General features: G+C 53.3%; 4 protein-coding genes across 4 annotated transcripts; all 4 read right to left on the bottom strand.

Annotated features, from left to right (window-relative positions):
- Positions 1–166: 166 nt before the first annotated feature.
- MYCFIDRAFT_156464 (uncharacterized protein) lies at positions 167–3,250 on the bottom strand (the record flags this gene model as incomplete). The annotated part of the gene is made up of 2 exons (XM_007931745.1): positions 167–1,329; positions 1,385–3,250. The coding sequence occupies 2 exons, from the start codon at positions 3,248–3,250 to the stop codon at positions 325–327; spliced, it is 2,871 nt and encodes a 956-aa protein (XP_007929936.1). The 3' UTR covers positions 167–324.
- Positions 3,251–3,906: 656 nt separating this feature from the next.
- MYCFIDRAFT_156462 (uncharacterized protein) lies at positions 3,907–5,810 on the bottom strand (the record flags this gene model as incomplete). The annotated part of the gene is made up of 1 exon (XM_007931744.1): positions 3,907–5,810. One exon carries the CDS (start codon positions 5,808–5,810, stop codon positions 4,143–4,145), a length of 1,668 nt encoding a protein of 555 aa, XP_007929935.1. The 3' UTR covers positions 3,907–4,142.
- Positions 5,811–8,372: 2,562 nt separating this feature from the next.
- On the bottom strand, positions 8,373–10,616 carry MYCFIDRAFT_50976 (uncharacterized protein). The gene has a single exon (XM_007931532.1). The coding sequence runs from the start codon at positions 10,506–10,508 to the stop codon at positions 9,303–9,305; it is 1,206 nt and encodes a 401-aa protein (XP_007929723.1). The 5' UTR covers positions 10,509–10,616; the 3' UTR covers positions 8,373–9,302.
- Positions 10,617–10,826: 210 nt separating this feature from the next.
- On the bottom strand, positions 10,827–12,436 carry MYCFIDRAFT_57804 (uncharacterized protein). The gene is made up of 7 exons (XM_007931564.1): positions 11,996–12,436; positions 11,868–11,940; positions 11,705–11,811; positions 11,559–11,647; positions 11,367–11,496; positions 11,260–11,315; positions 10,827–11,207 (listed from the first exon to the last, which is right to left on the bottom strand). The coding sequence occupies exons 1-7, from the start codon at positions 12,013–12,015 to the stop codon at positions 11,137–11,139; spliced, it is 546 nt and encodes a 181-aa protein (XP_007929755.1). The 5' UTR covers positions 12,016–12,436; the 3' UTR covers positions 10,827–11,136.
- Positions 12,437–13,432: the final 996 nt, after the last annotated feature.

The raw sequence follows: 13,432 nt of genomic DNA, 5'->3' as shown, positions 1-13,432 counted from the left end.
TGAGCCTGCAAGCTGGAGAATCTCCCGTGGTCTTTCGCGATGCATTTAGTTTGGCAAATTCCGTTAGTTAACACGAATCGCAACACCATGCTCTGAGACCAAGGAGTAAGGTAGATCGTCATGAACAGGACCTTGCCCGACACATACCGTAGAAAAGATGTGACATGAAGATACCTGACTGCTATTTTGTCTCATTCCTAAGGTACGTAAGTAAAATGCCACTCACTGTCAAATGCTCGCTGTACAATCATGCTACAGTGCTCCACTCCAAAAAACACATCTCAAACACATGCATGCATCCCAAACCGAACGCTCAAACACGCTTTACTTCCACCCCGCGAGTCCAGCCCAAGGATCTCCTCCACTCTGTTGCTGATGCTGATGTTGACCATACTGATTCTGATTACTTGGCGGCGGGCCAGGGGGAGGTGGAGGAGGTTGCCAGCCTTGCGGCACACCGTTACCGGAGTACTGCTGATGTTGGCTATATTGTGTCGTGCTCGGTGGCTGTTGGTAGTGATTCGGAGGGGGAGAGAAGTACTGTTGATGAGCGGGGGGTGATTGCATGGGAGGCGCGCCGTACTGGTTAGGATTGTAGTTTGCTGTTTGTTGGTATGGGTAAGGAGCTGGGACCGAAGACTGCATGTTGCTGCCATTCGGAGGTTGGTAGCGAGGTGTGATGGGCGGGCTGGCAGCTGGGTTGTAGAGGGGTTGCTGAGGCTGATGACCATAGGAAGTCTGAGGTTGGAGCGCAGGAGGACGTTGTGATGAGTCTCTCTGACCAGCGCCGCTGAAGCCTGGCATGGGCGAGCCAGAAGATTGCTGGCTGTTGGGACTGACGCTCATGCGTTCCATGAGCTCTTTCAGACGGGCTTGTTCTCGATCTGCGCCGCTGCCTTTTGAAGCTTCGATTGCGCTGAGGAGTTGTCCACCTTCAGAACGACGATTTTCGACGAAGGAGTCAACGTTCTTTTTCAGGCTGTCCACTGTCTCCTTCATTTCGTCGTAGAATTGCTGTGCTCGCGACAGACCTGCTTGGAGATCTTTATATGCTTGGAAGACCTTCCGATATTTGCTCAAGACCGTGTTCCGTTGCCGTGAAAAGGCTTCGTACTTGTTTTGTTCGCCTTTGACTCGCTTGTCTTGAAGCAGTTCGCTATATGTGCGAGTGAGCTCCTTCATAAGAGACGACTGCTTGTGCACTGCTTGCAAGATGCGATTCTGGTGAGGGCGAAACTTCTCGAGCTCGGACTTGAAGAGCTGACTCTCCTGGTTCGTGATAGCCTTCTTGTTGAGCATCAGAACATTCGAGATGTCGTCGTTATGTATCTGTCACCTTCAGTCAGCGGAATGGTACCCACAAACTCATCATGCGAATTCTCACCTTCTCCTTCAAGTCCTTCAGCACTTGCGCTCGTTCTCGCTTTACGAGCTGAAGCTTGCTGATCAGAGCCTCTACCCTCTCGATCTGCTCCGCGACACTCTGCTGACTGTCGTCCGCGAAGTCGTCGTCGAGAAGGTTGCCTTCATCAAAAGCAGCAGGACCTTGTATGCCCTTCTTGCCAGCTCCAGCTTTGATCATCGCTCTCTGATAGAGCACATCAGCCTCATCAGTTTCGCCTGCCGATCGCATCTCATCCATATCAGACTCATACTGCCTGTATGTGCCGTACAGCTGCGCATCACTTGTCGAAGCTTCTTCCACAGCAGACTTATAGCTTCTTGCGTCGGTGCGCAGTGTTTGTGTTAGTCGACTCGAAGGTTGCTGCGTCCATTCCGGCCCATACTTGCTTCGCATCTTTTCGCACACTGACTCTTCCATATCCAGTTGCTTTAGACTATTATCCAAAGTTGACAAGATCGTCTGCTTATCTTCGCGTAGTTGATCGAAAACTGGTCCGAACGGGTTGTGACCAGCCAGCTCCGTACACCAGTTCCTGAAGTCATCATCGACTGTCATCGAATCCTGGTCAACGGCGCCTTTAAGGATGTTCAGGCTTCCTGGCAGTTTAAGGTAGTCCAACGATGTTGCCAATTCGCTGTCGGCAGTCTCTACTCGCTCAGCTTCGGCGCGTATCATCTTCGCCTTCTCCTCATCATACAAGCTCGCACTTTCTGTGACGGACATGGGCACAATCCGCTGAAATATATCAGGCCCAATGATCCGCTGGATATCTTGTCCTTGATACAGCTCAGATACGGGAATCGCCTTCGCAGCAGGTAGCTTCGGTATGCTCGGCAGATTCGTCTCTGATGGTACAGGCTGATGATAGATCATGTCATTGTCCCGATTGTACTCGGCGAGCAGCTCCACAATGCTCTCTTGCTGTTTCTTCGTCATGTCCGCGAGTATCGTTCCTGTCTCTGAGCCTAGATTGCTGGTCGCCGGCACACTTCCGGGAAAGGCGTTGGCCAGCCTACTCGCTTCTTTCACAGCCGTCTGAGCTGCCATCAGTCGACTGATCGCCTGTCCATAATTGTTCGCCTCGTAATCTGCCACAGCCTGATAGTACTGCGCAACGCTCGCCATATGATGCTGCTTGATCTGCGTGACAAGTAGCCACACCCTCTCAAATACAGCTTTGCTCACATTTTCCTGCACACCTTCTACGGCTTGCGCATACAGATATGCCGCCTGAGCTGCGAGCTTCGCAATCAGACCCGGCTTCTTCTTGTCTACGACTTGCTTCTCGATGAACACCTCTTGGCCCTGTGCTAGCATGATACTGATCAAGGTCTTGACTGTCTCTCGACTCAAATCGGTCGAAGGTGCATGCAAGAAGTTCTCGTTGATGTACGTGAACATTCCCGCACTGGCCTGGAAACTATGATACGCCGTCTTCAACCCCGTATCCTCATGTCGATTTTGATTGGCCGCATGGCAAGACAGCACAGCAGAGATATTGAATATGATGCTCGCCTTCTCATAGGCCAATGAGAATTGACTTGTGGGCTTGTGTGTAAAGGCATCGAACCAGGTAAAGCTGATCTTGATATGGTTCTCGTCGACGGGAAATCTCAAATCGAGCAGTTCTAGCTGACCGTAGTATCGGTATAGAAGGTCTCTTCCCGCCGCGCTGTCCTTGCCTGCTCCTCGCATGTCTTGTCGGAGGCGGTTGAGCTGGGCGCATTCATCGTTGTAGCGTTCGGCATCGTCTTGGTAGTGGTTGCGGATGTGGTGCTTGAGGGGCGCTATCCAGTCGATTTCGTTGGTCTGCTTGAGCGGGCAGGAGATCATTGGGACCTGCATGGCGGCGGCGGAGAGCTGCCTGGACAGGCCAGGGCGGGTGAGAAGCATGAATCGACGATGTCGTGAGAATTATGCGCTTCGGTTCGTAGGTTCACTTGTCTACAGCCAAGCCATCACAGGACATAAGGCACCTACACCTGCGCCTGCATTAGAACAACTAGATCGATTCCTGGCCGAGTGTTGTGCTACCAGTGGCTTTTTGGTGGCAGTCCCAATCTGTTCCGCTCTTGCTGTTGCGTCTCTCGATGCGTAACCGTCGGTATAGTTCTGCTGATTGTCTGCTGCTCGAGTGCTGTGCTGGCGTCGGTGGGCATGTATTCTCAACCTGCACTCCGAGTGTGACGTTGTATGCGCATGAGTATTCTACTGCCTACTTGGGTGGGGCCACGAGCAAGCAGCCGCCTTGACTTTATCCTCGCTACTCTAGAACACTCTACTTCCTACACCACACCATCACCTTCTTGCTTTTCGGAGTGCACGCATGCCATAGTCAAGCGCTTATCACCACAGCACAGCACAGCACAGCCTCGGCGTCAAAGTGCGAGACTCCAGTCAATACCAGAAGACCGACTCTCGCAACTCTTGCTAGCCGCCGACACCTACATCATCCGCGCCGGCGCCTAAATGCCGCGCTTCATGCATCCCGGTCAAGTTGTGAATAAACCATGATCATTTCTGTACACTTCTGGATACACTATCCAGTTCTACTCTACACGAGCAAGAGTCGAGATGTCCGGTCAAGACAGTGACGAATGATGCTGCTACTGTACACTCTTCTTCCAGCCGGCCCTTCGCCATGCATATACTCGTGAGTACTGCTATCCCATTTCGACAAACGCTCAAACCCCGGCAATGCAAAACCTGTACGCTGTCTCACCTCCAGCTCTCACCATCAGCCTGAACCGGATCCAGATGCCTTCTTTGGGGGCTCGTCCTCGTTTCTCTTCTTAGCTTGCTCTTCCTTCTTCGAATCGTCATGCTGTCCAGAAATATTATGCCAGAAGTTCTTCAGAAAGCCCTCATCTTTGTGGTCGTCTTTCTGCGTCCATGCTGAAGGCTTCGATGATGCGCTAGATTCTGCTGGACCCTCCTTCATCGTCTTGTTCAGGTTCATCACACGCTTGGCGTTCTTGTCTCCCATCTCATCTGCCAGCATCTCGACAATGGTCCTTTGGTTGACCGATAGATATTTTGGCATTTGGACCTTGAACTCAATTCTTAGGTCGCCATTGGTGCCTCGCCGTGAGTTGAGCTTCTTCATACCCATGCCAGCCATCGTGATATTGTCACCGGTGCCAGTGCCCGTCGCAACCTTGACTTTGACGTCTCCGTCCAGAGTCGGCACTGTAATCTCGCCTCCAAGTATGGCAGTCGTGAGCGGAATGCTGGCCGTGTAAAGTACATCCGAGCCGCTGCGCTGGAACTTCGAATCTGGCGCAACACGAATGAAGACGTACAGGTCTCCCTTCGTTGATCTTGCATCCGGGTTCGCAGCTTGTCCAGTTGGTGGATAGTCTCCTTCGCCCATCACTCGCAATCGCATGCCATCTTCTACACCACCTGGAATGTCCACTGTAACAGTCTTCCGTTCTCTTACAGCTCCATTGCCCTTACATGTGCCACATTCTGCTCCTCTTGCTACTTGCAAACCAGTGCCGCCACATGTCCCGCAAGTGCTCGCCATCTGAAATCCTCCCTGCATGAAGTGTATTCTTGTGCCAGTGCCATCACAAGTCCGACAGGCACTCCTGCTCTTGCCCTTCTTCAGGCCACTGCCATTACAAGTTTTACATTGCACCAATGGTGTGATTGTGATGTCCTTATGCACACCTTTTGCAGCATCCATAAACGATATATTGGTCTGCACTTCAATGTTCTCACCCACCATGACCTCCTCTTGAAACGGCCCTCTACCTCCCCTTCCTCTCCTTGCACCGCCCGCCCCAAACGCAGAGAACAGATCTTCAAAATTAAATTCTGCCCCAAATCCACCTTGCCCGCCGAATCCTCCTGCTTGACCTCCAAATCCACTAAACGGATTGCCTCCACCGAATGGGTTTCCACCTCCAGCGCCTGCTGCGCCAGGATTGAATCCAGCTTCGCCATTCGCATCGAAAGCTGCCGAGCCATATTGATCATACATTCCTTTCTTCTTTTCATCGCTCAGAATCTCGTATGCAGATTGCGCTTCTGCAAATTTCTCCTTCGCTTTGGGATCTTTGTTCGTGTCTGGATGATATTTCTTCGCGAGGCCATAGTATGCTTTCTTGATTTCCGACGCTGAGGCGCTTTTGCCTACACCCAGGGAAGCATATGGGTCTTTGATTGCGAAAGCTGGATGGGAGGCGTGAAAGCTTCGTGTCTGATGATGTATCCGTTCATGGTTTGTTCTCCGAGAGGGGGATAATCGCGGGCGATGGTATTGATTGCTGTATGTTCTCTGATGAAGGCATGGTTCTCGATGATCTTGATGATACAGTCTGGTTGTAGGTGTCCTCGTCGCCAACACGCGCAGTGGCGCGGAGGCTTTCGTTATTATCGCAGGTGATGCCAAGCTCATCGCGAACGACGAAGCTGTTGTCTAGATCGTATTCAAGGTGTAGAATTGGCTTCAGAGTGATTGCAGACCAAAAGTAAATGCGTCGTCGGGACTGGATCGCAATACTTTTCTCGGGCCGCAGCCGGAGTTCAACCGAGCCTGTAGAAGGAGCAAAGGATGTCCTCGAAGCTTCGACGCTGTGGTTCGCAGCCTCACGCACGCCCTGGTCATTCAATGACTGTAGAGACATTGATCGAGGAAAAGAATTGGCCATCGCAGCACTGAAGCATGTCATCACTAGCAACTCAATAATGGATGGACGAGTCTAGACGATTGCAGAGGCTGGCTAGTCCAACTTCTTTCACGATCGGCCGGTAAAATTCACATTCCGTGTTAGAGCAGTGAAGCTTTAGGTACTACCTAAGGGGGAATCACTGAATCTGACTTTGGAAATGGGCATATTCAAGTAAGAAGCAGGCAAAAGCAGAAAAAAAAAAAGCAGAGACGTCTCTGGTGTTCGATTCCTGCTTCCCACGATATCGAAATCCAAGTCAGACATGCCTATTCAAAAGACAACTCAAAACTACCCAATTTCTTTCTCACTGCACCGACGGAAGAAGTCGCGCTGATTTCAACGCGGCAAACCTTCAACATCACGCACTCCCCAAACCAAGCAAATTTCCATCTCCCTCACTTCTCACCCTTCCAAATCTCCCCTTTCTCAGCAAATCCCACGATTTCTGCAAAAACCCCAAGTTTCCTCTTGCCCTTCCCTTTCCAAGCACCATGATGGCAGACAGCAATTGTAATCTCTCGAAGGACCTTGACGATAGCCTCCCTCCTACGGGGATACTGCTCCATGACCGGATTGAGATATGCACGAGTCATTTCTTCGCCAGCAGCCTGAAGCATACCGGTAAGGCCAACTTCAACGGCCGTCACCCATTCGGCTGGTGGCGGGTCACTGGCGTGGTATTTCTGCTTGGACTCGCCGTCTGCCTCCTCGCGGACTGGAATGTCCACCCACGTTTTCCAAAGGTATGTGGAGCAGATCTGGTGGACTTCTTCTTTCATTTCTTCGCTTAGGGATTGAGCTGGGGGGTTTGAGGGGGCTGGAGTGTTTTCGATCTTTGGAACTGGAGTAGATCCAGGAGGTGGAACAGGCGTGGTTGTTAGATCGCGCTTTGGTTTAGATGGAGGCGGCATTTTGGGTGATTGCTGACTGGGACGTGGCTTCTTTGGGTTCCTTCGAGGCTTGCAAAATGCACAGCTTGGTACACCCAGACTGTCGCGACTGCACTTGAGATGAGAATGATTGCCGCACACGCCACAGCGGAAAGTCTCGCTCAGCTTCGGCATAATACCAATGCAGGTACAGGCGATTTCGAACTCCTCTTCTTCGTCTTGGTGTTCTTTACCGTCTTCTTCATCCTGAATCGTCTTCTCGTTTCGCCGGCTGGGAGCTTGACGCGGCATCAATTCCTCATAGGTGCTACTTGTGCGAGCTCGTGTCTGACGATTGGATGACGCCTGGTCCTCTTCGTTCTCCTCATCTTCCCACTCAGGCTCCAGTTGAGGCTCTCTATAGGTCGTCGGTCGCTCAGACTGTCTCACAGACTTGCGAGGAGCTTTTGAGACCTGCTTTTGCGAGAGTTCCCAGTTCTTCCGGAGTGGTGCAGGCAGAGCATCAATTTCAGAGTCCGACGGCGGAGGTGTCTTCTCCTTCTTGACCTTGCCTTTACTCTTCGCTTTCGCCTGCGATGGTGCCGGCAAGGAAGGGCGAGTTGCCTTACTCGCAGGCTTAGGCACAATTGCCGACTTTGCAGCACTGGAACGCGTCGCCCTGCTCGTCACGGCAGGAGTCCTTGGCCGAACCACGATGGTGTCTTCGTCGAGCTCCATGGTGGTGGTGTTGTCCACGTTGACAGGCGCGTCCACTTCCATTGGATCGGCAGCGGTGGAGGTAGAAGGCGCCGGCGTCGAGGGCAGTGCATTCGAAGGTGCAGCAGTAGTTGGTGTCTCTTCTGGAGTATTCTCACGCTTGATCGTTTGACGAGCTGGCTTCTTAGCACCAGGCTTTGTGCCTGGGTATAGTCGGGACACGATAGCAGCTTGGCGTTGGAGCTCGCGGCGATTTTGAACAAGATACTGAATTCGGCGCCGCGCCAGAACGAACTTTTCGAGAAAGCCTCGATTCTGTGTGAAACTGTCAGCGTGGCTATGTTGCATATCTTCTCGGAGGAAGCTTACCTTAGTGAGTAGACGTTTGAGGAATTTCTCGGCGACTGCAAATCGCCCTTCATCACGCAAGTTCGCCGGGTTGCGAATGAACTTGAAAGCTGCTTTAGCTGCCGAGCAAAGACGCATTTGCTGCCAAGCTCTCAATTCCTTCTGGATGCTGATGAAGTGGACGTAGCAATGATTGCATACAGGTCCGCCATGATCGCCTCTGTCGCCATAGAGCATGCAATTCTTGTGCTGCCAGGCCCAGCACTTCTTGCAGCAAAAATAATCCTTCTTGTCTTTCGAGCCCTGGCAAGGCGGATCGCAACGATACGTTGAGACAATGTTTGCAACCTTTTTCTTCTGCTGTTCGGTTGCATTGGAGCCTAGTATGCGGAGGAGTATATTCTGCATTTGGACACTAGTGCTGAGACCATCTGGGTTTGCTGTCACCAGCTTGATTCTCTCTCGAATTCTAGCCACTAACTCCTCAGGTACTTCTGCTAAGTATGGCTTGCAGGGAAGATGCATCCAGGTAAGCATGCCATCGCGATCCCCCGTGAAGACCATATCCTTACGCCGACGTAGAGTGCCAGCAGGGCATTTGCACTTGACTGCAGGGTCTCGCAGCTTCGTTGTGAAGGCCGGATTTAACTCAGGTGAGATATCTGCAGACTTGCAAGTCTCGCCCACCTCGGAAATATGTGAATGCTCACCGGGTCCAGACTCAACAGCGTTAGTCTGATGGACGCTACCGACTTCGAATCCAGGGTTTTCGGTGATGTGAGGTGGGCCGTGAGACTCGACAAGGTGATCTGGCTTGTTGCTGATTTCTTCCTTCTGCTTCTGCGGCTCCGTAATCGCCTCCAGAATGTGATCGACATCGCGCGACGGAAATCCATCTTCCTTTTGATGCGAAAATTCTTGCTCTTGGTCCGCATCTTCCATTTCGATGTCGTCGCTCTCCATTTTGGAGGCGGCCTCAAGATGCTGTTTTAGTTGGCTCGGAGATAATGGCAGTCGGCGGAACACTCTGGTGCGCGAGGAATCTTTACGAAGTTGCACTATGTGACGTTTCCGTAAAGTTGTTGTTCAGGGCGAGATCGGATAATGAATGTTGCGCCGCTTTAAACTGAAGCCAGGTGAGGTTTTGCATGTGCAGACACGCGCAACCCTTTATCGTGATTGGCCCTGAAAAGCGACAGTTCACCGCACGCGCGAATGGTGTCATTTCCAGCCACGTGATACCAGCGAGCGTTCGAACAAGGTGTCGAGTATTCTCGAGAGTCCTCAAGCAATCTTCCTGCCCACGTTGCCCACACCTCTTCCAACAATGCTCACTATAGCCTCTTCATCTTCATCTTCCTTCAAGCCCCAGCCACTCATACCGAATGTTCGCAAGTCTCTTGCGAGCTGTATGACCTGCTCTGTGCCCAACACTTCTTTGCCCAAAGTCAAGCGACCCACATCTTCACTTCCCATTGCCATCATAGTCAGCATCATGGGAGCTGATATGTTCGACGCACAGCCTCCTTGTGCAGTAGCCTCCAATAGCTGATATGCGCATCTCCTGCCTATATCTTCTGGCACTTCTCCACCGTTTGGATCGCTCGCAACGTCCGCAGAATATAGTACGTTCGTGTTCGACTCTGCTACCAAGCTCAGCCCAAAGCCTAGCCCGATCTTCTTCTTCGCATTGGCGTTATTCCTTTCGGGCGCAGGAATGAGAGGTGCTGAACTGACGTCGGAGTAAATGTATGTGTCCGGCACGAACTCGTTCAGCACACCTCTTGCTGCCTCAATCATTCGCGCGTTGTTCGCGCCTGCCACGCCAGTCGCATACGCCACGCCTCGCACTCGCTTGACTCGTCCGGCGTCTAGAATGTGTATTGTCTTGGGAAGCCTGACTTGATGTCCAAATATTAGCTGCACCTCTCCTCCACCACCTTTGCCATTCGCGCCTGGATTCGATCTCCGCAAAATCCTCAGCTCCAAATTCCTGTCGATGCCATAGCTCTTAAAGAGCGGCAGTATGGCCGTTCTCACTGTGTCAACCGAGACATCACCAGTGGGTGTGGCCGAAGTGATGACACCTGGTCCAGTAAGGAGCACGTTCACTGGGGCTTTCGAAAATGGCGCCAGGAGGCATAATGGGATCAGAAAGTAGCTGGCACCGCGCGTGCAGTCGGCAGGCAGCTCATGTCGGATTACTCCTCCCGACGCGCCATGGCCGGTGACGCTGCCTGTGATCAGACCGGGCTTGTAGAGGACTGTGGTGCCGGTGTAGGAGAATTCTATTTGGCTGCCATTGGTGATCGCGTCAAGCAGTCGCAGGAACGAGACCTCATGCGGTGCGAGACCTGGGGCGGTGTGCGATGAGGCTCTGATCTGGGAAATCCGCACTGGCCGGCCCGTCAAGGTCGCGAGCACAAGACGCTGGACAAGATGCCTGGATCCAGTGAACTTCAGCGCAGGCGGGCTTGGAGGCGTCGTCATGATTGTGGCAGAAGTGAAGACGCAAGGTTGGGCTTATCGTGCAGAGACGATCATCTTAATAATGCAGTGCAGTGCAGCGCAGTGCTCGGTGTGGGGCGTATGTGAAAGAGAGGCAAAAATGGCATGGTAGAATATGGCGTCTTGGGCGTCCCGGCTGGTAGAAAATTCGGAGATCTTCAGAAGCTTGTCAACTTGCTTGATCTCCACATGCTCTCTCCACGTGCATATGCCTACCCGGTCGTTTGGTCAGGAACACACCTCACCCGAGTCACACTACCGATGGCGATCACGGACACTGCTGCTGCGCGGCGGACAAGACAATTTAGACTTCATGTCATTGACGTTGCTCATTGCAGACTACGGGCCATACCAGTACGCCCAGCTACCATTTTGCTGCAAAACGGGTATCATTCCGAATCACCACAAACAGTCGCCCTGTCGGGAGACACTTCGATACGGCTGTCGCTGCCGTTGCCCCAAGAGGAAAATTCAGTACTTGCTCCGTTCCAAGATCCCATGCTGCTTGCATTCTGAGAATCATCCACCTCAAATGAGAGTATCCTTCTTGCCATCTAACCCGTGGCGAATGTCCCTGCGAGAGGACAGTAATGGTATGCTCCGGCCAGGCTTACTGCCAGCCACCGCCTCCCTGCTGCTGAGCATAGCCGCCGCCATTAGGCTGCTGCTGATAACCGCCTTCTGTGGGAAGTTAGCAACGAGCTCCTCTATGCAGCTTTGAACCCGGACATACCCTGGCCGCCTTGGAATCCACCCTGCTGGCTGTAGCCTCCACCGCCGCCTTGGCGCCTGAAGAGTGGTTAGCGGTATTTCGCAGGTCTGCTTCATGATAAGGCGTACCAGTTGCCTCCACCGTAGCCTTGGCCGCCACCATAGCCCTGGCCGCCATAGCCGCCTTGTTGGCCTCCATAGCCACCACCTCCGCCATAACCTCCACGGCCGCCGCCGTAGCCTCCGCCGCCGTAGCCACCTAGAAGAGGGAAATTAGTTGAGGCTCGGAATGGAATGCGCTGGACTGGATGCTCGACATACCGCGGCCACCGCTAAAGCCGCCTCCACCACCGCCGCCGCCGCTGCCTCGATCAGAAGCCTTGTCGACGCGGATGGTGCGTCCATCGAATCTGGTCGCCTAAGTCAGTGGATCGCGCGGCAGATATGTCCAGCCGGTGTGTACTCACTCGACGTTGTTCATCGCTGCGATAGCCGAGTCGGCAGCGGCATCTTCAGCAAAGCGCACGAAACCGAAGCCGCGGCTGCGACCAGTATCGCGGTCCTTTACCACGACCTGTCGAGCGCACGTTAGCGGTTTTGATTGCGCCGTTCAAGAATGATGAAACTCACAGCCTCATCGACCTGACCGAACTCCTCGAACTTGGTGCGCAAAGTCTGGTCATCGGTATGCCATGCCAGGCCGCTGCAACTCGCCGTCAACAATGAAGCGCATCACAGGTGATGACGACGTCACAAACCCGATGAATAGCTTCGACATCGCAGATCGTCGTCACTCTAGGTAAGGACCGAATGGATCAGACCGTAACACACTGAGGCCGTGTCGCTCACGTTCGAACCGCACTGATGCTGCGCGGATCAAGTTGATGCAGATGTTGCTGATGACTCGTAGTTGTTGAAGGGTGGTGTTTGCGAAAAGAGTAAGATTGCTGAGTGGAAGCTTGGAAGTTGGTCACATGCACTCAGGCGCCAGCGGCAAGGATGCGCACGTGGCAGTCGAACTACTACTTGTGTTGATAAGGTGTATCGGTGAGGGAAGGCGGCGACGGAGAGACCAGGTCGCTGTGCTGACTGCCGACGTGTAGTGGTGGAGGTCGCGCAGGAGGTCTGTGAAGAGGAGCGGATTTGGAAGAAGAACGTCAGGTGGCGCGCGAGACAGCAAGAACCGGGACGTCAAACCGCGCAAAGGAGCACGCCAACGGCAGAGCAAAAAGTTGGAACGCGGATGTAGATAGAGGGGCTCCAGCAGCGGTATCAAGTGCCCCTCAGTAATGCGCAGGCAAAGCGTAGCTCCGCTGGCATACCTCTCCCACACCCAACCGGACGTGATCTTCCGCTGCCGATGGAACGCTCCGCCGCAAGGCATCGACTCAACCAGCGCGGCTACGATTGGGCTGCATTCGGTCCCGTCGATAGCGAGCACTGAGCAGCTGAAGAAAGCGGCAGAGCTACCCTGTGTGTCATGAGTGGTCAGCGGGGCAGGTTGTCTAAGGTCTCACATGCAGCTCTAGACCAGTGATATGCAGTGGAGAGCTCGATTTTCGCGCAACGCTGCTCCAACTCGTCCGTCGCTGTCCCGTGCTAGCGATGTAATGCGGCTCGTCACTGGCTCGGACAGTAGCGCTGCAGTAGCTGGCAGGCAGGACGCTGTATTCAGCCATGGGTGGCGTCGTAGGACATGCATTCGATGCCGAGCTCCCCTTGGTTTTGGGTTGGTACCGCGGTATGCAAGTATATGTATATATCGCGCGTCATGTATGCGCGAATGGCCGTGGCCGTCTCCCTTCAGCTTGTGCAAGAAAACGGCCTGCACGACGCCCGGGCAGCAGTCCACCACGCCTGGCCTGGCCTGGCCTGGCCATCTGGATTCTGGACTCTGCTCCGGCCCATACCGAGCAAACAACAAGAGGGTAATCTTCACCAATCATCAATCTTCTCGGTGCGACCGTCGACGGTGGTGGCAAGGCAAGGCAAGGCTCGGTTCACGCTTTCCGGCTTCTCGCTAAAACACAAGTGGCGCAGCTTTGAGTTTCCAAGCCAAAACGAAACTCTTCTTTTCCCACTGCACTGCACGATCAACAACGTCGTTTTCATCACACCTGCAGACTACATGCTGCTCGGCCGGATATCAAAGACCGATCATGCGACCGCGTCTCTGCAGTCGTGCTTTCCGTCGC

The sequence above is a fragment of the Pseudocercospora fijiensis genome, assembly GCF_000340215.1.
Source record: "Pseudocercospora fijiensis CIRAD86 unplaced genomic scaffold MYCFIscaffold_8, whole genome shotgun sequence".
Lineage (NCBI taxonomy): Eukaryota > Fungi > Ascomycota > Dothideomycetes > Mycosphaerellales > Mycosphaerellaceae > Pseudocercospora > Pseudocercospora fijiensis.
The sequence above is the reverse complement of the archived record's forward strand: the minus strand, read 5'-3'. Positions and strand labels throughout refer to the sequence as shown.

What these genes read in the sequence shown, in the direction of transcription:
- MYCFIDRAFT_50976 (XM_007931532.1), bottom strand. Translation starts at nt 10,508, where the DNA reads ATGACGACGCCTCCAAGCCCGCCTGCGCTGAAGTTCACTGGATCCAGG.
- MYCFIDRAFT_57804 (XM_007931564.1), bottom strand. Translation starts at nt 12,015, where the DNA reads ATGTCGAAGCTATTCATCGG. An exon ending in GCAGCGATGAACAACGTCGA is followed by an intron (nt 11,648 to 11,704) that starts GTGAGTACACAC and finishes TTAGGCGACCAG; the next exon opens with ATTCGATGGACGCACCATCC. An exon ending in TGGATTCCAAGGCGGCCAGG is followed by an intron (nt 11,208 to 11,259) that starts GTATGTCCGGGT and finishes AACTTCCCACAG; the next exon opens with AAGGCGGTTATCAGCAGCAG.